General features: G+C 45.5%; 1 protein-coding gene across 1 annotated transcript; it reads right to left on the bottom strand.

Moving 5' to 3' along the window:
• Window positions 1-9,070: 9,070 nt before the first annotated feature.
• LOC138950430 (serine/arginine repetitive matrix protein 5-like) lies at window positions 9,071-17,190 on the bottom strand. The gene is made up of 4 exons (XM_070322169.1): window positions 16,911-17,190; window positions 16,370-16,504; window positions 12,314-12,415; window positions 9,071-10,456 (listed from the first exon to the last, which is right to left on the bottom strand). Exons 1-4 carry the CDS (start codon window positions 17,160-17,162, stop codon window positions 9,071-9,073), a joined length of 1,875 nt encoding a protein of 624 aa, XP_070178270.1. The 5' UTR covers window positions 17,163-17,190.
• Between the last annotated feature and the right edge of the window lie 6,568 nt (window positions 17,191-23,758).

Here is a 23,758-nt window from a genome sequence, read left to right as displayed (position 1 = left end):
CTGTGTTTCTTACACATGCTTTACCCTACGTTATTTAAACAAATACATAACCAATCCTAACAAACAATACATCAAATTAAAGCTACGACCTTTAGCGTTCCATTGCAATAGATCACATTTCGGAAAACTTATATTTATTTAGTAGGATGCAAAAACAATGGTCCTAGTGAAGGCACTGAACCAACTTCAGTGCAGAAAATTACAAAACTCTCTAAATTGGAATAATGGACAAATTCATAAATCATACAGATAAAAAGAAGAACCCTGGACAAACATCATGATATGCGTTACTTGGGGGGAAATTATACATTCACTTAGTATGAAGCAGAAAAGTCCGAAAGTAAATGGAATCGGCTAAATTCCTGCGCGAGTACCTGTCTGCATAAATTAGCAATCTTTGCAGAGAAACCAAGCATCACTCATTACAACCAAATCCTTATAAACAAACTAAAATTAAATGCAACATAGGTACGGGATATGTAATAGTGATACAAAAATGACAAAACAATGATTGAAAAGACAAAGATGAGTTTGTGAGAATCAATTTCTCTCAACGATACATGAAAACCGGTCAAGGTCAGAGTGACGCTTTGGTCAGTTCGAAGCATTATCGTAAAAAACACAATAACATGCAGCCATCCAGCCTAATCAGTGACTTCTATGCAAACCTAAATATAATTAGGACCATATCAAAGATAAAAGGGACTTTGAAAGATAGAAGTTAGGTAGATATATAAAGAAAGGTATTTTATTAGAATTTGCGCCGGCAAGGTGCGCGCGCATCATCGTATCGTCTGCTATGGGGTGGGTGATCCCGTTTGTACTGTACACAAGGCTGTTTCGCTATGCGATCGATGATTAGAGTGTTTAGGGTAGCGAAGTGCACTTGGCTACATCCCCCCCAACTCTTTTACATATCAGCGGCCGCGCTGATTTGAAGAAAAACAGGAAAGCCTAAGGGCTGAATTTATCAAACCATCTTTGATTATCCAAAAAGAGAAAAATTGCGAAAACTTTGCCTATGACTTTCAGATATGTTACTGAGAAAATCGACAGTTACAAAAACATGTTCTCGTGATCAGTACCAGCTTTGCTATATCAAAAATGAGGCCTGCATTTTACAAAGTGTCTCACATATGATCAAAGTACTGCGTCAAAAACATAAGGTGCAAACAGTCAGGATTTTCATGGGAAAACATTGCTACATTTACCAAACCATGGCAATACAAAATGGGAATGAGATGACTTAGACATATGGTTCAATCAAGTTAATTGTTACCTTGCATGCAAGCAATTCGTTGTGACCGACGAGGTGCTGGTACCGGTTGAGCAACAGGTGCAGGAGGAGGCACAGCAACCACAGCCGGACCCGCAAGAGCCGCAGGTCTGGGCCTTGGAAGTGTGATCCAGAGTCCGTCATCACTGTCACTCTCAGAGTCTGTTTCACTCGGCACCGAGGTAGCCGAAGACGGTGTATCTTTGTCGTTATTGTCAAGAGTCTCGGAGGCTGGCAGCAAGTCCTTTCTATTGACCGCTCGCTCCGCGCCACCAGCTAAAGGCGCGACGAGGTAGACGTGCTGATGTTCAGCAACGCGGCAGGTCACCCTGTAGATGTCTGGCTTCCAATAGTCCTGGATTTTGTTGCGCCCCAGGACCCGGTTCCGCAGGTAGACGTGGTCGCCAACGTTGAGGCCGTGGTCTGCAGCGCGTCTGTCAGTGAGCGCTGTCCTCTTGACCACCGCCTGTTGAAGGTGGTCAAAGGCCTTCTGATGAGCCTCTGTCAGACGCAGGCGATGTTGCCGCACCCAGTCGATGGTGCCGCTGGCTGCTGGGGCTGGGAAGCCCAGCATGTCGTCAACGGGCAGCCTGGGTTGTTGCCCGAAGAGCAGGAAGTGTGGTGCGAAGCCCGTGGACGCATGGGGTGTGTTGTTGTAGGCCTGGACCAGCTCCGAGAGATGAAGGGGCCACCTGGTCTTCTGCTCGTGGTGCAGGGAGCGTAACAGGTTATGCATTGACCTGTTAAACCGTTCGCACTGGCCGTTGCCCTGCGGATGATACGGTGTGGTGCGACTTTTTGATGCCGTACATGTCGCAGAGTTCCTTTATGAGTTTTGATTCGAAGTCTCTGCCCTGGTCATTGTGGATTCGCTCCGGAACCCCGAAACGCTGGAACCAGTTGTTGACCAGAAATTTCGCCACCGTCGCAGCTTCTTGATTCCTGGTGGGAATCGCCTGTGTGAACTTGTTGAAGACATCAGTGAGGACGAGGACGTTCTCGCGGTTGTCGCTGGCGGTTTCTAGTTTGGTGAAGTCCACGGCGAGGACCTGAAGAGGGCGGCTGGCCAGCAGAGGCGTAGAAGTGGTGTGGGTCGTCGAGGGGAGACGACCCATACAGCAGCGCTGACAGTTGTCGAGGGACTGCTTCACCTGGCTGTACATTGCTGGCCAGTAGACCCGGGACCGAAGAAGTTGCATGGTTCTGTCGTAGCCCTGATGACCCATGTTGTCGTGTAGCATGGCTAGGACATCTGGACGGAGCGTTGACGGCAGGACGAGCTGGAACTGGGGCCCGTGGATGGAGTCAGTTACCTTTCTATAGAGAACGCCGTCTCTCAGATAGAGGCGGTCGTGCTGTTGTACAAGGCTGCGCAGCTGACGGTCTTGGCCTGTGGCAGGTTTGGTGGGCCAGGTCGTTAAAACAGGCCCGATGGTGCTGTCTTCCCTCTGAAGCCGTTGTAGTTCTGAGGGAAGATTGTCTCAGGCTCTGCTTTTGTGTCTGGATGATGGAAGGCGGGAGACACGTCTGGGTTGACGGCAGACTGTCTTTGGCAGCAGACTTGTTGCGCTGCTGCCAGTTCAGGGGGGAGAGAGGTGGACGTCGTGGGAGAGGGAAAAGACGGGGGCATCCTGGAGAGGGCGTCAGCGGGGTTGGGTTTTCCTGGCTGGTATTTGATTGTAAAATTGAACTGAGCCAGTTGGGCTGCCCAGCGCTGTTCCAGAGCTCCGAGGGGGGCCGTTTTGTAGTGGACCAACGGATTGTTGTCCGTGAGGACGGTAAATGTTGCCCCCAGCAGGTAGTGTCTGAATTTTTCGGAAATTGCCCATTTTATCGCCAGGAATTCCAGCTTCATGCTGCTGTATGCAGCCTGGTTTTTCTCCGTCGGTCGCAATCGCCGACTTGCGTAGGCGATGACTCTGCGTCGTCCTTCCTGTTCCTGGGAGAGGATGGCGCTAAGTCCGTCGTGGCTGGCGTCTGTCTCCAGGATGAAAGGCTGCTTGAAGTCAGCGTATGCAAGGACTGGGGACGAGGTCAGGGCTCGCTTCATGGCGTCGAAAGTGGCTTGATGCGTGTCTTGCCAGAGATGCCTCAGGTCTGTGTTCTTCTTCTTCTTGGTGCCTTTTTCGGCCTCTGCCACCAGGTCGTGCAGAGAACCCGCGATCTTCGAAAACTTGGCAATGAAGCGCCGGTAATAACTTGCGAACCCAAGGAAGCTGCGGACTTCAGTTGTGGTCGTGGGCGTAGGCCAGTTGACCACGGCGTCGACCTTGCCGGCTTCACAGCTGATGCCCTCTGCTGAAATTGTGTGGCCCAAATAGGTGACCTGGCGGTGAAGGAACTGACACTTGTCTGGACGGATCTTGAGGCCGGTCTTGATAAGACGTTCCAGTAGACGGTCGAGGTGTTCCAGGTGCTCGTCAAATGTCTTGGAGTAGACAAGGAGGTCGTCCAGGTAGACGAGCAAGTACTGGAACAAGAACTCTGACATCGTGGTCTGCATAAGACGCTGGAACGTGGCGGGGGCAGAGATGAGTCCCATGGGCATGCGTGTGTATTCGTAGAGGCCCATGGGGGTGACAAACGCCGTCTTGTACTGGTCTGCCGGGTCCATCGCAATCTGGTGGTAGCCGCTGGCCAGGTCGAGGGTCGAGAAGTATTGAGACCCTACCAGTGCGTCGAAGGACTCCTGGATTCGTGGTAGCGGGTAGGCGTCGCCGACTGTCTTGGAATTGAGCCGGCGGTAGTCGACGCAGAGGCGGATGGAGCCGTCCTTCTTCTTGACGATGACAATTGGGGCACCGTAAGGGCTATGGCTCTCTGTGATGATATTGCGGTCGAGCAGCTCCTTCAGATGCTCTTGCACCTCCTTGAAATTGTTTGGGGGAATGCGGCGGTAAGGCTGGGCGACAGGTTTGGAGTCTGTCGTCCTCAATTTGTGGTGGATGGCGTCCCAGTAGCCCAAGTCTGCTGGAGTGGTCTGGAACGCGTCAGCTCGTTTGCTGAGCAGCTCTTCGAGGCGTTGCTTCTGGCTGCTGGTTCCATCGAAGTCTGGCAGATGGAATGGAGCTGGTGCCGGTGTTTTTGTGTCTCCTGAAGACAGGCGCTGCGTGGAGAAGACTAGCTCGTTGACTGTAGCGCTGTAGGTGACGTCGGACTGTCTCTCGACTGTGTCAGTGGCGTGCAGTGTGGCGATCGGCGTTCTGGCAGGCAGCGTCTTGTCCTCAGGAGAGAGGTTTGCGATCCTGATGAACCGGCAGGAGGGGTCCCCAGCGACCAAAGTGGGGACAGTCAGCAGACCGCCAGGAAGGGGATGGGAAAGGGGGGAAGCCAGCAATTGCCGGGTGTACCTCTGGTTGCTGGTAACCCGGATTGTGGCCATGGAGTAGGCAGGGATTGAGCAGGGAGTGGAAGTCCGAGCTAGACCACGTGTTGAGTTGCGATCTAGTCGAACTTCCCGGACAGCAGCTTGCAGGGAAGGAGGGAGGTTGGACATCTGGGGCAGGCAAGTTGAAAGGACGTTCATGCCCACCAAGACCGGCAGTCGCTTCTTGCGGTTCTGCATGAACGGCTCGGTGGGCTCCTTGACGACAAGGACTGGAACATCCTTGCAGAGATGGCCTAGGATGGAGATGTCGACGACGATGACCCCGGAGTAAGGAACTTCAGCGCCGTTGACAGCTCGAAGGGTGACGTGGCAGGCACTGATGTCGCAGTGGGGGAGATGCTGGGCCACCCATGTGTCGGTGACGGTCGTCACCTCACTGCCTGTGTCGAGTAGAGCTTCGGCCGAGCGTCCGTTGATTGAGATCTCGGCAGTTGGACACTGGCCGGTGAGTGAGGTCTTCTTCTTCCTACCCCCCGCTGAATGTTTTGTGACAGCGGGGGTTAGAAGTTTCCCTGCTGCTGGTTTGACTGCTGCTGGTGCTGTTGTTGTTGCTGTGGTCGGGGCCGATGCTGCTGTTTGTTGTGGTATCGCTGTTTCTGGAAGCAGTCGGGTTCCCGGTGGCCGACTCTGCCACACCAGTTGCACTGGGGTTGATGGTTCTGCTGTTGGTGATGGTGGTACGTCGGTGCAGCTGGTGGTGGTTGTGACGCCAGTTGTAGCTTGAGGCACTCTGTCTCCGTGGTGAGGGCAGTGATGCGTGCTTCGAGCCTTGCGATGGAGGGGTCCGGTGCAGCAAAGACTTGTTCAGCTGTTGCTTCAGCAAGGCTATCTTCCCGCATCCATCGCATGGCCTCGCTGGTGACCTCGTCGAAGGTGGCGGCCGGCTTTTCTCGCAGGAAGCGGCACATGTCACGCTTCAGGGATTGTGGGTGGAGTCCTGTTGCGAAGGTCTTGCGCAGCGTATTGGCGTTCAGTGTGTTGGCCTCGGCAGCATTGGTCTTGGCCCACACAGCGCGTAGGTGGCTGGCGTATTCGCTAACGGACTCGCCAAGACCTTGTTGTCGCCTGTGGAAGGCGGCAGCCAGCGCGACACTATCTCGCTGGTCGCCCCACGTCTGCTCCAAGATGGCGTAAATTTTGGCTGGCGTGTTGACCTCCGCTGCTGGTCGCCTGATGACCTCCTGTCGAGCCCGTCCGTCCAGCGCTCCAAGGATCCATGCCGCTGCAGCAAGTGCAGGGACTGTCTGTAGCTGCAGGATCAGCTTGGCCTCCTGGATGAAAGTCTCGGCGCAGTCGCCCTCGCCGGTGAAACGCCTCAGCTTGCAGAGCCGCAGTTTGGGGGTGTTTGCCTCGTCCGCCATGTTTGCCTGTACTGCCTTCTTTTAGTTGATGCTTCTGTACCCTGCTGCGCAGCGCCAAATGTAGTGGAGGAGTGGAAGGTAGTAGACACGAAGCCCAAGTCCAAGCGTCTTGTTTCAACTTTTTATTCAAGAAAACAATGCCAGGAAACGTAGAGGCCGAAGGCGAAACCCGTAGACAGCAAAGCAAGTGTAGTGTCGTGTTCAGCTGCTAGGAGCGAATGCATGCTTCTGCCGGTGTTCGGCCTATACTTATAGCCCCGGCGCGGACTGCAGCGAAAGCGCCGTCCGGCGAGAATAAAAATCGCCTGAATACGGCCAGAAACACGAAATCTGTGTTTCTTACACATGCTTTACCCTACGTTATTTAAACAAATACATAACCAATCCTAACAAACAATACATCAAATTAAAGCTACAACCTTTAGCTTTCCATTGCAATAGATCACATTTCGGAAAACTTGTATTTATTTTGTAGGATGCAAAAACAATGGTCCTAGTGAAGGCACTGAACCAACTTCAGTGCAGAAAATTACAAAACTCTCTAAACTGGAATAATGAACAAATTCATAAATCATACAGATAAAAAGAAGAACCCTAGACAAACATCATGATATGCGTTACTTGGGGGGAAATTATACATTCAGTTAGTATGAAGCAGAAAAGTCCGAAAGTAAATGGAATCGGCTAAATTCCTGCGCGAGTACCTGTCTGCATAAATTAGCAATCTTTGCAGAGAAACCAAGCATCACTCATTACAACCAAATCCTTATAAACAAACTAAAATTATATGCAACATAGGTACGGGATATGTAATAGTGATACAAAAATGACAAAACAATGATTGAAAAGACAAAGATGAGTTTGTGAGAATCAATTTCTCTCAACGATACATGAAAACCGGTCAAGGTCAGAGTGACGCTTTGGTCAGTTCGAAGCATTATCGTAAAAAACACAATAATATGCAGCCATCCAGCCTAATCAGTGACTTCTATGCAAACCTAAATATAATTAGGACAATATCAAAGATAAAAAGGACTTTGAAAGATAGAAGTTAGGTAGATTCATAAAGAAAGGTATTTTATTAGAATTTGCGCCGGCAAGGTGCGCGCGCATCATCGTATCGTCTGCTATGGGGTGGGTGATCCCGTTTGTACTGTATACAAGGCTGTTTCGCTGTGCGATGATTAGAGTGTTTAGGGTAGCGAAGTGCACTTGGCTACATCTGCAAGTAATAGCATGGCTGAATAACACGTGTCCCGTTGTCAAATACCTGTCTTTCAGGTCTTGACACAGCAGTGTCAAACATGATCAAGTTTAGACCTGTCCTGTCAAGAATGGTTTGTGGAATTTAATTAGTTTGTCATTTCGTTATCAACTTTGTTCATATCTTCAACGGATGTCTTAACAACTATTACCTTTCTCCATCTTAAACGTTAATGTTCAGTCATTGCAAAAATGCTCTTCATGAAGTTATTTTTGATGATGAGAGAATACAAGAACTAGTTTCACTTTTTAAAAGTTTGTTAGATTTTGATCAAAGTAATGTCAAATTTACTTAGTCTATCTTAGTCGTCTACGAGAGGAAAACCTGAGCCGGTCACTGTTTTAAAATATAAAATCTCTTAAAGTTATAGAGGACCAGTACCTTGGTGACTAGCAGTTTTCAAAATCACGATACTCTACAACAAAAGTGGAGTACATATACTCAGAGGCAAACGAAACGCAAATGCTGCAGTGAAAATGGGTTACCCATGCATTTTGATGTTGAATTAATTCTTTCGGGTTGACAATATCAAGGAAACGAATTGACCGATACAAAAACCCTAACCCCGCAGTCCCGATGGCGCCAGTGGGCATGCTGCTGGGCCCAGGCCAGACGATCCAGGCGATGCTGAGCTGTCAAGACAGGACGTTGAGCAGGACGCCGATTTACCAGGTTCTACCCACCAAGGCGTCGGCGTACAGTTCTGGCACTGACGGGTTGTCCATGCACCCGGAATGTGTTACGGGCTGTGTTGGCGGCAGTTTCGAATGGATCTCGCTGGTGTTGATGGACAAGATGGCGATCTTATCGGGCTGTTGTTACCCGGGGTCTGCCACGTCTTGGTAAGTCGCTGGTACTGTTAGTGGCATGAAAACGTTGCTGCAGGCAATAAACCGTGGTGACATTTACTCCAAATGCCCTAGCAACTTGCTGAACTGATTGTCCGGCATCAAGTCTTCCGATCGCTTGTTGGCGCTTCTCTTGTGATAGTCTCGGCATCGCGCCTGTGTCGCAGAAATGAATGTTGTAACAGTTGTGTGAGTACGGTACAGCTTGCCTGAACACTCTGAACACGAAAAGCTGCTTTTCCACATTTTGCACGTGCTGGAAGTTGTCCCCATGACGGTTTGGCATCCCCGTCAACAAGACCTTGCGTGTGACCCAGATAACGGCAAACACGGTTCTGACAAGATAAGACCGCTAAAACAACACGTGCAGAACATGGTAGTATCATGCTTTTCTTTTTGTTTCAAGTCCAAAAAGGTTTAATTAACGCATACTTTATTTGCGTTTCTTTTGCCTCCGAGTTTACATGACAATCGGCACCCAAGAAAGACATTTGTTCATGTAAGTTTTCCAATACGCTGCAACAATGCCTCTCGCATTTTTGCCATAACTGTCTAATTGGCAAATTTCGATTTTGCATTGTAGATGCAGATAACGATCAAAACATTAAAATCAAGACTTCCGAAAGTTGATTTTTCGGGAAACACTTACCCGAATTGGCAAATTTATTTTAACGTTACATTTGCTAAATACATTATTAAACCGTTCTTTTTCAGCAGTATTCAACTATCAAGTAAAGGTCTTGAGGTGCTTTACAAATATGTTAAAAGTACATAACACATTTAACATGAACATTTCACACCTCAAAACAGCTGTGAAGGGGTAGTTATCCGCATATAGAATCAGCGGCAGATTTGCTAAATCTTGCCTTACAGAAGTAATTCAATATAAACAATGATCAACACTACATGAGAAGTCAAAAAAATTCGACCGGTTTACTGTGAAAAGTGCTTTCTAATATTTTCCAAATGTGCCTCGGTTTTTCTAACCATTTCCCTGATGTTCTTCAACGCGTCTTGCCACTTCCTTACACCCTCTTTGGTATAGGGCATCATGGTGAGTATTGGCCACTCGTTTGTCTGCACCGCGATCGACTGATTGGCAGGCTGACTGTTTGTTTCTGTGGAAACAGACGCTGCGTTTCGGTCGGCATGGCGCTCCTCAGGCAATGGTGCAGGTAGAGAACTTTTAACTGGCTGTAAGGGTGATAGGCAGCTTCTTTCAGCAGCAGCTACAAACACCTCTTGCTCCGTCGAATTCCTTGACGAACGACGGTCAGGCTGGTCACCCACCATTGCTGCTGCAGTGTGCTCCCCTGACGGTTTGCGCTGCTTCTTAATGATCTTTGGTGAAACCGGAGCAGCTGCATTTGGCAAGTGTCTTTTTCTTGACAATGGTGTGGCATGGCGCTGAGGTACACTGGGTGCCACGGTGGGATCCTCCTGACTTTGCGGCCTATTTTTATTAGAATCCTTCGACGGAATTGGCGGCCGAGCTTTGTTCAGATCCTTCGACGGACTACGCGTCCCATTTTTGTCTGGATCATTCGACGGAACATGTGGCATTTTTTTGTTTGGATCCTTCGACAGACTGTGTGGTTTACTTTTGTTTGGATCCTTTGACGGAAAACGTGGTCCATTTTTGTTCGGATCCTTCGGCGGGCTGCGCAACTTTTTTGTGTGTGGATCCTTCGACAGATGTGGCCTATTTTGGTTTGGATCCTTTGGCGTACTTCGGGGCCTTTTTGTGATCGGATTCGCTTTAGCTTCGCTTGACGAGGTCCGTGTTTGTGTTCGTGGCGCAATGGCATTATCTGACTGACGAGTCGTACCAGCTTCTGGTCTATGGAACCCGGACTGCTTATGTTGTGTCGTAGTCCCTTGCTTCGTTGAAGATGCCGTTGCTGAGGTTGGAGCTCGTGATGTCGGTGCAAATACTTCTGTGAGATCGGCTGTTGTTGAAGCCCGCGTGCCTTCGTTCCCATTGATTGTTTTTTTGGGTGACGCTTGTCGGGCTCTTGACGATGATGGGGTTTGATGGTCCGTTCGCGCTGATGTATCAACCGGAAACCATTTATACCGAGATGGATTTTCTTTTGCAGTGGGAATGTCCCGGGCACGAGACATTCGCAGATTCTTATCATACCGTTTGCGGTACCCAGTATAAAACCCCTGCTGAAACCGGTTTTCTGGTCTGCGAGCAACGGAAGCATTTCGCGAGCGCATGCCGCTTAGGCGCTCGGAGCGGTAGCCAAGTCTTCTTGCAGGATCAGGATCCGTTCGTCGGTTAGCTGGATTTCTCCAAGAACTGTCACCAGGCATCTAAGAAAGAGGCAGCAAAAATGTCTCAAAGCAAGATATCAAAAACAAAAACTGCCAACACACAAACACACACACACACACACACACACACACACACACACACACACACACACACACACGCACGCACAGTCTCGCACATGTAACATTCCCTAATGTAAGCTACTGTGTACGCTATTGCAAATATGTCCAGGCTTTTACGTGTGAACTTAGACTCATACCGAAATTACAGTCTGACTGCTTACTATCCAGAATGGCAATTTTTTGCTGAATTAATTTCTTGAGTGACACTACAATGTGCGAAATTAAGTCAGAAACAAATCCTTACTCTGCACAGTTAAAAAACAAAAATTCAACCTTAGTTGCATGCAGGTTGCTACTACCCTTCTTATTTGCCTTTTTTCAGGCTGGGAGCATCCTTTTTCATAGGTCTTTTTTCTTTTATCAATCAAATTCTTACATTTTTAAATCAACAGCCTAAATAACGGGTTGAAAAAAAAAAAACGCATCCTGAATGTTGATTTTAGGTACAAGGCTCCCCACGCTATACGTCTCTGCGTCCTGTACTTCCTAGGAGCCGAAAAATACGTGCTGGAAATTGATGGAGGGGGGCCCGCGTCACACTAAACATGAGAAGACCAGATCCTGGTACGACTTCGATATCCGTTATCATGCGTACCGTCGGTACTGTTTTTAGAAAACGTTGTGCACGATTTGTAGCAAATCATTTCACTGGGTTAATCTAACAAATATGACCATAATGTTTTTGTGAAGGGCGCAGAGAACTTTTAAAAGGCGTTGCATTAACATGAGCGCTCAAGGGATCATCTGGGACCCTATAGGTGGAGCGTCTGTGTGGGCCCTGCGGATTGTATATATACCGAGCAACAAAAGAAACGCGAACAAATTCTGCAATGTTTGATTGACAAAATCTCGAACAATTATAGAGTTAGAATCATCAAACCACAAAAGTTTGATGGAGGCATGTTTGACCTAAACTGTTGTGTGATTATTTTGATGCTGCGACTGTTTCAACACACGGGACAAGCAGGTTTAACGTTAACGAAGTTTTAGAGGTCTCGCGCAGTCAGTCTTCATCGCGCTCTCTGGCCACTGATCGGACACTGGTGGCTTCCAATGATGTTCCTGGTAGTGTCAGTGGCTGTATTTAATCGATCTCGAAGACGTTGTGGCAGAAAATTGCAATCTTTTCTTATTAAGGTAATGCGAATAATCCACCGCGTTACATAACTGCAGTGCTTCTAATGTGAACAGAACATTGCTGAAGGTGATAGACTGTTGACATGTGCACGTTTAAAGCACATGCCAGCGCTTCTGGATCATCCCCAGCTTTAAATCGACCTGTCATTTTGGTGGTGTCAATCTTGGCATCCTGGCTGTTTCAAAAGTGAGACTGGCAGCAAGCGTGCCATGGTCTCTTTTGGTTGCTAATGCATTAGTGAACACATCTCACACATCAGATTTCTCCTGCTCCACTTGCACGTGCTGCGAGCGCGCATTATGTGTTTAACATTAAACCTGCTTGTCCCGTGTGTTGAAATAGTCGCAGCATGAAAATAATCACACACAAGCAAGGTCAAACATGCCTTCATCAAACTTTTGTGGTTTGATAATTCTAACTCTATAATTGTTGGAGATTTTGTCAATCAAACAATGACGATTGTTTTCGCGTTTCTTTTGTTGCTCGGGATGGATTCTCTTATTCGAAGACAAATCCGTCAAAGATCTCAGGTGGTGTACGTGAACGCGCACATAAGAAGGATTGTCTTTTTTAAAGCCTATGCTAAGACCAGTGTGGTAGCAGCAATGTTCTATACAGCAAAGTTAGAGTTTCCTTACGTTTCTGTGTAGCGGAACCTCATAATCGCCACTTCTCGAGAGGCGTGCAGGACGAGAGACTTCCAACTTCGAATGTCTTTTCCAGATCGGATCACTCCGCGCCTGCAAATAGTGGCAGAATGTTAAAAACAACACGTCTATATATTTTCGGATTCAGGAAATAATTAAGAAAAGGATAAATCCGCTTTTAAGTCTCTTTGGCTCACGTAAGTGTAGCCTATGCGATGATAAACTTTGTCTGTCTGTGCGTGCGTGCGTGTGTGTGTGTGTGTGTGTGTGTGTGTGATAGAAACTTTAACATTTCCGAGTCTATGGATTACGTCAGTCTCGGTCAAAAGTGTTCGACGTGTGTGATAGAAACTATTTGAAGACGTCACATTATGACGTAAGAGGGTTAGACGTCACGCAAAGGAATTACTGAAAGTCTCGGTCATTGTTATTGTGAGCGGGCCGAGACTACTTGGCAGATCCAGGGTCTCGCTTTCTTGCACAGTTTCACCTATGCTTACTGTGTGTGTGTGTGTGTGTGTGTGTGTGTGTGTGTGTGTGTGTGTGTGTGTGTGTGTGTGTGTGTGTGTGTGTGTGTGTGTGTGTGTGTGTGTGTGTGTGTGTATGTGTGACGGAGTGATTGAATTTGTGTTACTGTTTGTCGATTTCTTACGTGAGCCTTGAAGGCTTCGCCTCTTGTTATGATATGTCACTCCAAGCAAACACTGTACATAAGTTTCTTTGCTCCAAGGTAGAATTTCGATTATAAAAACAGTTCAAAACCGAAAGTGGATAGCTCTTTTTCAGACCATTTTCTTCAAAGTGATTTTTTTTATGAATGCATGTCTATTGCAACAAATAATTAATGCTAATAATTTGTGATAAAAACTCGTTGGAAGAGCATTTGTGATCTCTCGAGCAAACGGATGTCACAAATCCGCCATTAGAAAGGTGTTTTTTTTCGGGGGGGGGGGGGGGGGGGGTGTTTTCTTTTTGTTTGTTTCAGAAAACGGTGATGGTATAACAAAATTAATACATCACATCAAAAGCGCAATTTTAAAAAGTTACGTAGATCAATAAGAAATAACATCAAAAAAGTCACAAAGTTGACCGCTATCTGCTGATTCGAACAAAACTTCCAGCTCTTTTCTCTCTCTCTCTCTCTCTCTCTCTCTCTCTCTCTCTCTCTCTCTCTCTCTCTCTCTCTCTCTCTCTCTCTCTCTCTCTCTCTCTCTCTCTCTCTCTCTCTCTCTCTCTCTCTCTCTCTCTCTCTCTCTCTATTTTGATGAACGATTCGCTGACCTTTCAACCAGACTAGTAGGACGCATGGAGGATTCTCTGCGAGCAGTGACTGAACAGATAGGTCTTATCCAATCCAGAATGGATTTTCTTGAAAACAGTCAGAGAGAAATGGAAGATAGACTAGAACATTTCCGCGGATCCGTTGATGACGAGCTTGATACACTAGAAGCCTTTTCCAGAAGAGACAATCTGAAGTTTTTCAACGTTCCCCAGACTGACACAAGTGGAAAAGAAAGTTATGACGTGTGTGCCACTGCCCTGATAAACGTGCTGCACAACACAGTACCAGATAAACAATGGTCGCGTGACGACATAGTACGTGCACATCGCCTTCACACGAACAGATCAGGACCGCAACCTATGATAGCGAAGTTGGCGAAGTGGTCAGACAAAATGGACATTTTAACAAAAGGCAGAGACAAGTTGAACGAGAAAGGTGTGAGGGTCGCATGTGATCTGACGTCAAGACAGCAAAGCATTATCCGACAGCATCGTGACAGGGGGATCCACGCATACTACAGGGGCAACACGCTGGTTGTGAACGGACCGCTCCAATCTCGCCGCAGCCACTGGCACCAGAACGACAAGGAACATCACAGCAGTTACGCAGCCGCAGCCCAAAACAACAGGTACATGAACGAGTACTCAGATGCTGCCAACTACGACAGGTACTCTCGTGCTGCCAACCACGACAGGCACAACGAAGCTACGCACTACGACAGGCACCAAAGCAGGTACCGTGATGCAGCGCGGCAGGATTCCAGGCTTCACGGCTGGGACCAACACCGTGACACTCACCCGCATCCACGACAGAACGACGCTCCTTCGGGTCTTTTAGAGCCCGGGGAATTCCCATCCCTGCCCCGCTCCAAACCCCAACCCACCCCTAAATCCCCACCTCCCTCCAAATCCCCACCCACCTCCAAATCCCCGCCCCCTTCAAAATCCCATCAGCTCCCAGCCTTACAGGCACAGACAGCGAAGCAGAGTGCCAGAGGGACCGACCACCTCACGGGGACAACAAGCCAGCGTCAGAGTCAGGGAACTCCCGAGTTTCTGCGCGCTCAGACGTCACGACAGAGGAACCTTCGCCCGCGCAAGACGCCTTGCCCCAGTCGCCGGTGGCTGACCTTGGGGCTTCCCCGCAGGAAGACACCATCGAACCCGTCATCGATGACGACAACACAACCGCCTCACTCCCTCTCAGTACGGTAATACAAGGAAACCCCACGAGGGTTGAACGCGATGTTGTTTTTCATGATGCCCTAGAACCAAGTAATGCCGAAAACCCCGTGCAAGGCGTGATGACCGACAGGCCACGGACAAGGTCGAGGGCTGTGGTTGATTGTGGTCGACAGCTGACACTTTGAGCCGTGGTAACGATACTGCCACGAAGTCAAATGAATGAGGGGAAGGCCGGGCCAACTGTGACATTACTCGACGGATTGTCAAATTTATGACATATAATATTGAAGTGTTGAGAAATGTTTATGACTGTGAAATAAGAGCCTACATTGAGAAGTTTGATATTGTCTTGCTAGTTGAAACGTTTTCAGTTTAACCTTTCCGTCCTTGATTTTTCCGTTATATGATGTGTTTCTTTCTCCAGGTTTAAAAGTTTCAGACGCAGTCACCGGGCGTCTCTCCGGTGGTGTAGCTTTGTTGGTTAAAAATGAAATTAGCCATTTCGTCGAAAGAGTAGAAACGGAATACAATAATTGCGTTGTATTAAAATTAGGAAAAGAGTTGCTGGGGTTAGAGAGTGATGTATTACTGCTTGGGACATATCTACCACCAGCTAACTCTGCCTATTACAACGAAACTGAAATTTCAAATGGTGTGTCTATTATGGAAGAGTGTATTTTGGATCTTATAGAAAACGTTAGTGATTTGCCCTTTATTTTGTTTGGAGATTTGAATGCAAGAACAGGTTCTCGGAATGCACGTGAAATGCAGTGTTTTTATGATGCAGATTACTTCAGTGTGTTCCCGTCACAGAACACTGAAGTCGAGGAAGGAGACGATTGTTTTGAAGTATGCGTGCGTGTGTCGAAAGATAAAGAGTAGGATGTTCTTGTTTTTGTTTACTATGTGCATTTGTATGCTGGTACTTGAGATGTGCTCATCTCCATGAAAAGGGCCCAAGGCCTACTCATTAAAACATTCAGACTTCAGACTTCAGACTTCTCTCTCTCTCTCTCTCTCTCTCTCTCTCTCTCTCTCTCTCTCTCTCTCTCTCTCTCTCTCTCTTTCTATCTTTCTCTCTCTCTCTCTCTCTCTCTCTCTCTCTCTCTCTCTCTCTCTCTCTCTCTCTCTCTCTCTCTCTCTCTCTCTCTCTCTCTCTCTCTCTCTCTCTCTCTTGCTGAATGGGTCTCACGTGAACTCCCTGGGTTCTCGAGACAAAATACAACAATAATTTAAAAAAAAAAGCTGTTTCTGTCTCCCTCTATTTCTCTGATTTTTCGTCTTCGTTTTTGGACATGCACCGTTAATGCTAATCATTCTATGAAACCTCCAGTGGTTGCATAAAGCTTAGGACCAAGTGTTAGTTTTGATTTGTTCTACTTCTAGGCCCCTGGGCGTGTGTATATTCTTTGTTGTGTGTGTGTGTGTGTGTGTTTGTTGTTTTTCATACGTTTTCTTGTTCACTCGTTTCTTCGTTTACAAAAATGCTGCAGCAACGTTGTCATCAAGCTTTTCCTTTTTAATCCTCCGAAATAAAATCTGACCATTTCTCTCTGAGTTATGGTGTATAGGTTTACTTACGGTGTTCTGCGATGAAACCAAGCCGTAGTCATCGATTCCTGTCATTCGCTGAGAAAAGTTTCCATCGAGGAGGGACGGCAAATCAGCACGAGGGTCCGGAATGGGGAATCCCTCCTGGCTCTGAACGTGTCGATGCTGGAACAAATTTAAAGTTCCAGAGTCCCTGTCTGAGCGATCGAGAAGGAAAGGAAGGAAGGAACAAATTGGAAACTAACAATATAAATAGGACTCAAATTCACAGAGTTGACTACTATCTTCCAGGGCATATTTGTATTAATTTAGATACTATGTTCAGTATTCTATGAAACCTCCTGTGGTTGCATAAGAGCTTTGGACCCAGCATTGATGTTGGTTTGGTCTACATCTTAGCCGTCTGCGCGTCTGTACATTCGTTGTTGTTTTTGTGGGTTTTTAACCCGTTATCTCGTTTGTCTGTTTACACAAATGCTGCAAGGAACTTCATTCTTAGGGTTTTTCTTTTTGATATTCCGACATCAAACCTTGTAATTATCTCTGAGTTATGCTGTTCAGGTTTACTTACGTTATTCAAGCCGTAGACACCGATTCTTGACATTGCCGGGGCCAAGTGTCCATGGTGAGAAGACGGCATTTGTGCGCGATGTTCCAGAAAGGTAGATCCCTCCTGGCTTTGAACGTGTCGATGTTGAAGCCCTGAGTATTTTGGCGAAGGTGGAGTAGAGATGGGTTGACGATGATCATACTCGAAAAGCTGAAGATCGTTGTGTCTGATTTGTTCTTGTGCCAGGGAGTACGGGTAGTTGTAGTTCGCCATGGTGCAAAGCTTAGCATATGCGTGGACTGTGCGGGGCAATGATATTTGTATGGATTTTTAACCAATCAAATGAGGGGGTGGTGGAGCAACGTCATGGAAGGGCGTGGTTTGCGTCACAATGTCGCCTTGCGGAGCAGACGATCAGCCACGAGGCTACATGAGAGCACCACGGACACACAGACACAGACACAGACACACAGACACACACACAGACACACACAGGCGCGCGCGAGACAGAAAGAGAGAGAGAGAAGAGAGAGAGAGAGAGAGAGAGAGAGAGAGAGAGAGAGAGAGAGAGAGAGAGAGAGGGAGAGAGAGAGAGGAGATGACTAACAGTTTTGAGAAACCAAAAAACAGGCAACGATTAGGTAAGCTTCAAAATTACTTGAGCCTAGGCCGCATCTTATGGGATTTTCCACACTGAATAATATTTTTAAGTCCATGACTGCGAGGGACAATCAATCATTGTAGATCTGAAAAGTGGAGGCATGGTACAAAGGACGAGGGAGGAAGGTGGGATGAAGTGGGATTTGGCGTAATGTACAATCACCTTTTAACCCTGTAAAAAAAAAAAAAAAGGTTCGAGATATTTCCAGCCTACAATAGAACTTTTTACTCGTGAACTCTGCAGTGCAGCCGATTTGAATCACTGAGCTCACAAGCATATCATCTAAGAAGTACTCATCGCTCCTCATTGAAAAATACGCAGCGTATACAGCTACTTCAGCTAACAGAGACACGAAACGGGTCATGGGATAATACATGTATATTATCTATGCAACTGATGAAGTGCTTTATTATTAATCAATATTGTGTGTGTTAATTTTGTTGGGCCAAGTACAGCTTTATCGAAAAAGTACAGGTTTTTTTTCTGATATGTATTTGAATTTCTTGCCTGTCTGTCTGCCTTAAAAAGTCATTTGGTGTTTATGCCTCGACTGCCCATACTTTGTCACTCCATGCAAAGAAAACTAGAAACACGGTTCTATCAAACGTTTCAATCATCGTGTCTCCTAACCCTTGTGTGTAACAAAGCTAGTTTTCAGCGGATGTCTTTGAATTTTATATTTGAAGGTCTATGGCATACATATGATCTGCGACAGGATGTGTGTGTAGGACACACCTCAAGAGCTGTTTGTTCAGAGGACATGAAACAGAAATGAGAAATGTACACGTTGCACTAAGTCACAGTTATTACCTTAGAATGTTTAATGATATGGATAACGTGTGGGGCGGTTATTTCTGAGAAAAACAAACCGAAAGGACATAACATATTATTCGCATTTTTAACTTCAAGTGGCATTCCTTTAGAAATCGAAATAAAGTTTCCTATTACTACGTAAAATAAGGCAATGAGGCTCCGTGTTGGGTACAGAAAAGGTATTGCTTGGGTCGGAAAATGCTATGTGCAGTGTGAAACCGAGCGAAACCAAAAAGGGCAGAATGATAATAGGGGAAGGTTAAGTAAACTAATACATTCGAAACTTACCTGCAAGCGGAAGTAGATATTTTGGAAAATATGAAATGCAAATGGCCGCCATAATTAATGTTTTGTTAATATCTACTTTCTCTGGCAAATAATCAAAACCTAACATACGTAGACGGGTAGATAGGCATGTAGACCAACGGTTGCGGTGATACCCTCCTCACTGCTAGGTTCCAATTAGTCGATGTATGTACCTTAATCTTAAAAAAAATTACTTCATTCATTAGCGACTACCGTATTTGATCCAGTTATACACAGTGAGCCTTATATAAAAGGCAAGTGCACATTCTTAGAAACACAACGAGTACTGGTCAAGAAACAAAGACGCACGAAGCAATTGAAAATGTGACTTTCGTAGGTATTAGTTGACTTAATTAACCTCCACCTTAATGAGGTTTGTTCCGACATTTTTAAACATAAAACTGCCTACTGCTTCGAAAACGCATCATACCATATGAACACGGTGACATTTGCACATGCTCCTGAATCTCTGAAATCTACAATAAAGAAAAAAGACGAGAGATAAATGCCGATCGCCAAAGATTTGACTTCGACTGAGAAAATAACGATTATATTGATTATGTGTTCACTTTTGGGATGCTACGACATTCTAAACTTCACTAAACTTCACTAACTTTTATGTGTGGTAGTGGAACTAAAATAGCTCCCAGGTATAGACATCCTTTTATCAAATTCCAGAAGAAGAAAGAAACTAGAAACATGGAAAACCTCATGACTCGACATATTTATACTTTTACTTCTGCGGTTCTCAGATATTCACACCCATTCTGAGGAATGGGGTGCAATTGCGACGTCAGAATTGATCAAACGTATACTGGCACAGGGCATACTGATAGGCTTTTTCACAGCTGTTCTTTATCACGCCGTGGATCGTGTAACTCTGCATTTGCGCCACCGCAACTTTTTATCGCTTCACGCCGACGAAGAGGCAAGCAGCTGCGAGGTAGGTCTCTCGAACGATAAATTAAATTGTTAGAATGCTAGGCACTCAGCATGTTCTCAAGTGTTGCATTTCACAAACTTATATCCTTAGCTATATTTCTGTATATATTTTTTGATGCTTTGATGGCCCTGGTGATCGTGACGATCTGTTTTTCTTCTCGTTTCCCCATGTTTTGGGCATATTTTCAGTTTCTGCGTCAAATGCAACAAAACGGAGATTACTGGTTATTCTTGGACATGTTCACTGATAACTTTAATGTTTTATGAATCTCCACGTGTAGTTTCTCTGTATATAGTTCCATATATACTTTGCAAGAAGCAGATACAAACAGAGTGTCAACAACTCTCTGTAATTCGCCACCGCATCAATTCAATGTTAGATGTAACTCGCCACCGCATTTTTTGTTATTCGCCACCGCACTACGCAAATTGTTATTTTCAAACGCATCAACATCGTGGAGGCATTTAAACCTTTATTTTTGTCACAAAACTGATAGCAATTGATAGGAGCATTTTAACTTTAGTGCTGCAAGTTTTAAACTCAGGGGCGTGGCGTGATGTTGCCTATGCAAAGGATTTAAAGGCACCATGAGTTGACAAATCAAACTGTAGTATTTCTTCTTCTTCTTCTTCTTCTTCTTCTTCTTCTTCTTCTTCTTCTTCTTCTTCTTCTTCTACTTCTTCTTCTTCTGTATGAAAAGTATGCTTATCTGTACTTGAGTGTATAACCCACATGTACTGGAATGAGCTTATATATATGACGCCCCCCAAAAAATCCCTGGGACTGTGAGATTCAAGAGGTTTAGGGTATGATGACATCAATAGGAAATATAACAGTGCTTACCCGTAAGAGTGAAAAAATACTATATTTACAAGTGGGAAATGCATCGATGACTGCTAGTGATGATCTGAACAGATTACGCAGCAAAATAAAGACACATCAGAACATGAAGACCAACGTTTTCACCAATGAGATTTCACTTTTAGGAAGGCACGCTGATGAAAAGTTTGTCCTCATGTTCTCTTATGCATTCATTTACATTCGGAAGATTGACTACACATACAAGAATGTACAAAAACGTTCCGCATGGTTTGAACATTACTTAGTGTAAGGCGACGAATGGCAGGATGGATAGCGTACTGCCCCTATGATCCGCTTGATTTCCTTGGCCGCGGGTTCAATCCCTTGCCGGGACAGTTCATAAAGTGAATTTGGGTTTACGCTATGCATTAAAAGCTTGTCGTCAGTGGTTTTCTTCCGGGTCCTACCAGTTTGTTTTCCTCCACCATTTCAAAACTGTAAATTAATTCCGCCCATCTGCAAACATTTAAAAAAAAATCTTTCCAAATTCTGATTTCCTAATAGCAGCTTTAATCCTTCGTACCACATGGTGAGTGTGTGTTGTACGATTGTCACCATGTGAGCGTACGTGTCAAATCAATATTTTCAATTGGAAGTGACAGAATCACTGAACTCTTCAACATATTATGCAATTCCTTAGACAGTTGCGGTGGCGAATAACATCCAAGACGTGAAATTGCGGTGGCGAATTACGCCAAGCATCGGTGGCGTATAACATGAAGTCTAATTGTTTGTGTTTTCTTTTGCCGCGTGCGTCACCCAAAGACAAAATTGTGCAACAGCATTCATCAAGAATACAAAGGACATGTTTAGCTCACAGGATATCATCACGGGAATGCATCAACTAGTGCTGTTTCGTTGAAGTTACGAGGGAAGGGACAAATCGTGCAATTTCAGCCACAATTCCAGCGGAAATCGGACTTCAGAACTGCCGAAACCTGACATTTCGACTAAAAAAGCACGTACCTTAGACCTTGAGTATATACTTCTTTGAAATGTACTAATGAAGAATCTAGATGATGCCTGAAAGTCCCACACATTTTCATTTTCTGTGAGAGACCTATCTTGCAGCGTGCTACTCCGTCGGCGTAATGCGCTGAAAAAGTTGCGGTGGCGCAAATGCAGAGTTACACGATCCACGGCGTGTTTATGTACACGCTGCGATTATGAGGTACCTTCCCAAATCAAAAATTTCTTCCACATTTTCAAAATTCAGCTTTGTTTTTGGTCTTTATAACAACGTGTTTTTGGTTTGGTAACGTATGTATCGCCCTGGGCTTTGATTGGCGGTACCCAGTAGCGATGATGACCACGAAGGTTTTCTTCCATAGAGCACATCCAATGATAGGCATGAATTTGTCAGCTTCTGTATTGTCTGTGATTTATTTTATTTTATTTTTTAAAAAAAAATATTTTTTTTAAGAAAACTTAAGTAAATTATGTATTATTAAAGAGAAAGCAAGGCATTTGCTTGCAGCAAGTTTGAATCTGTAAATTTACAGTAGGTTTTTATGTTTAGTGTGTACAAAGTTCACTCCTGTTTGAAATGGTAAACCCCAAACGCAAATCTGTAACGGAATCGGCATGTTTTCAAAAGACAAGTGATTGTACAAAAGCCATGGGTTTTTATAAACTTCTGTTCAAGCAAAATGTCGTAACAGGCAATGGTTTTGGTGATCATGTGCAAATCAGGGGTCAGATTTGATAACAGAACGGGAAAAACAAGAACATTTAAAAACAATCTGGCAATTCTGCCACGTTTGGCCCGCGTGTGTTATCATGAGGTTTACTAGCACCTTGGTACTTATCGTACACATAGCCCAACCAATTAGCTACCTAATTCTTGCAATATCACAAAAGTGTGTATGTATTGTTTTGAGGGGTTCTAGTCAAGATTGTAGCGTTTGTATTACTCGGAGGACCCAGCTATCTGATGTCCGAATTCGTCAAATACTTCAGTCAAAATGACTGTTTAAAATGATTGAATAATAATCGTGTTCAGAGATAACATAAGGTGACAGCAATTGAATTAACTGGTGAGAAAGAGTGAGGGCACTTCACTAGCTTCTTTTTAAATGGAATGAAAGTAGCTTCCAGGAAGACAGGTGTTTCTCAATTTCCAGGAGAAAGAGAAAGGAGAAAGAAACTAACTCAGGGGAAAAACCCATGACTCGACATATTTTTGCTTTCACTTGTGTGATTCTTAGAAGTTCAAAACTTTCCAAGCTTAAAAATAAGGCAATGGATCGAAAGTAGCTTCCAGGTAGACATGTGTTTCTCGTATGGTATGGGATGACAGCTTAAAATGATCAATCAATCAATCAATCAATCACTCAATCAATCACTCAATCAAACAATCAATCAATCAATCTGTTAATAAACAAATCCATGCGACAAACAATTTTTATTTGTTTGTTTGTTTGTTTGCTTAACACCCAGCCGACCACGAAGGGCCATATCATGGGTGGCCGAGTGGTAACGCACTTGCGCTCGGAAGCGAGAGGTTGCGAGTTCGACCCTGGGTCAGGGCGTTAGCAATTTTCTCCCCCCTTTCCTAACCTAGGTGGTGGGTTCAAGTGCTAGTCTTTCGGATGAAACGAAAAACCGAGGTCCCTTCGTGTACACTACATTGGGGTGTGCACGTTAAAGATCCCACGATTGACAAAAGGGTCTTTCCTGGAAAAATTGAATAGGCATAGATAAAAATGTCCATCAAATACCCGTGTGACTTGGAATAAAGGCCGTGAAAGGTGAATGCTCGCCCTAATAGGCTTGAGGTTTGCTGGTCGATGTGAATGCGTGATATATTGTGTAAAACATTCCATCTCACACGGCATTAAGTTATTGTAAAGCGCATTGAGCATATATATGATTATGCGCTATAGCAAATGTCCATTATTATTATTATTATTATTATTATTATGGCGGTGCTGCTTTGACATATAACGTGCGCCACACACAAGACAGAAGTCGCAGCACAGGCTTCATGTCTCACCCAGTCACATTATTCTGACACCGGACCAACCAGTCCTAGCACTAACCCCATAATGACAGACGCCAGGCGGAGCAGCCACTAGATTGCCAATTTTAAAGTCTTAGGTATGACCCGGCCGGGGTTCGAACCCACGACCTCCCGATCACGGGGCGGACGCCTTACCACTAGGCCAACCGTGCCGGTCGACAAACATGTTTAGCCAATGCTCAATCAAAACATTCTTAATCAAACCATAACTCCTTCAACTCATCATCAGTCATAAACCAATCAACCCACCATTCAATCAATTA

The sequence above is a fragment of the Littorina saxatilis genome, linkage group LG16, assembly GCF_037325665.1.
Source record: "Littorina saxatilis isolate snail1 linkage group LG16, US_GU_Lsax_2.0, whole genome shotgun sequence".
Classification (NCBI taxonomy): Eukaryota; Metazoa; Mollusca; class Gastropoda; order Littorinimorpha; family Littorinidae; genus Littorina; species Littorina saxatilis.
This window is presented reverse-complemented; position numbering and strand designations above follow the sequence as displayed.

Coding starts and splice junctions, on each gene's coding strand:
- LOC138950430 (XM_070322169.1), bottom strand. CDS start 17,162: ATGGCGAACTACAACTACCCGTACTCCCTGGCACAAGAACAAATCAGA. Junction 16,505..16,910: donor GTGTCTACGGCTTGAATAAC/GTAAGTAAACCT, acceptor AATTTGTTCCAG/CATCGACACGTTCAGAGCCA. Junction 12,416..16,369: donor TGGTTTCATCGCAGAACACC/GTAAGTAAACCT, acceptor CACTATTTGCAG/GCGCGGAGTGATCCGATCTG.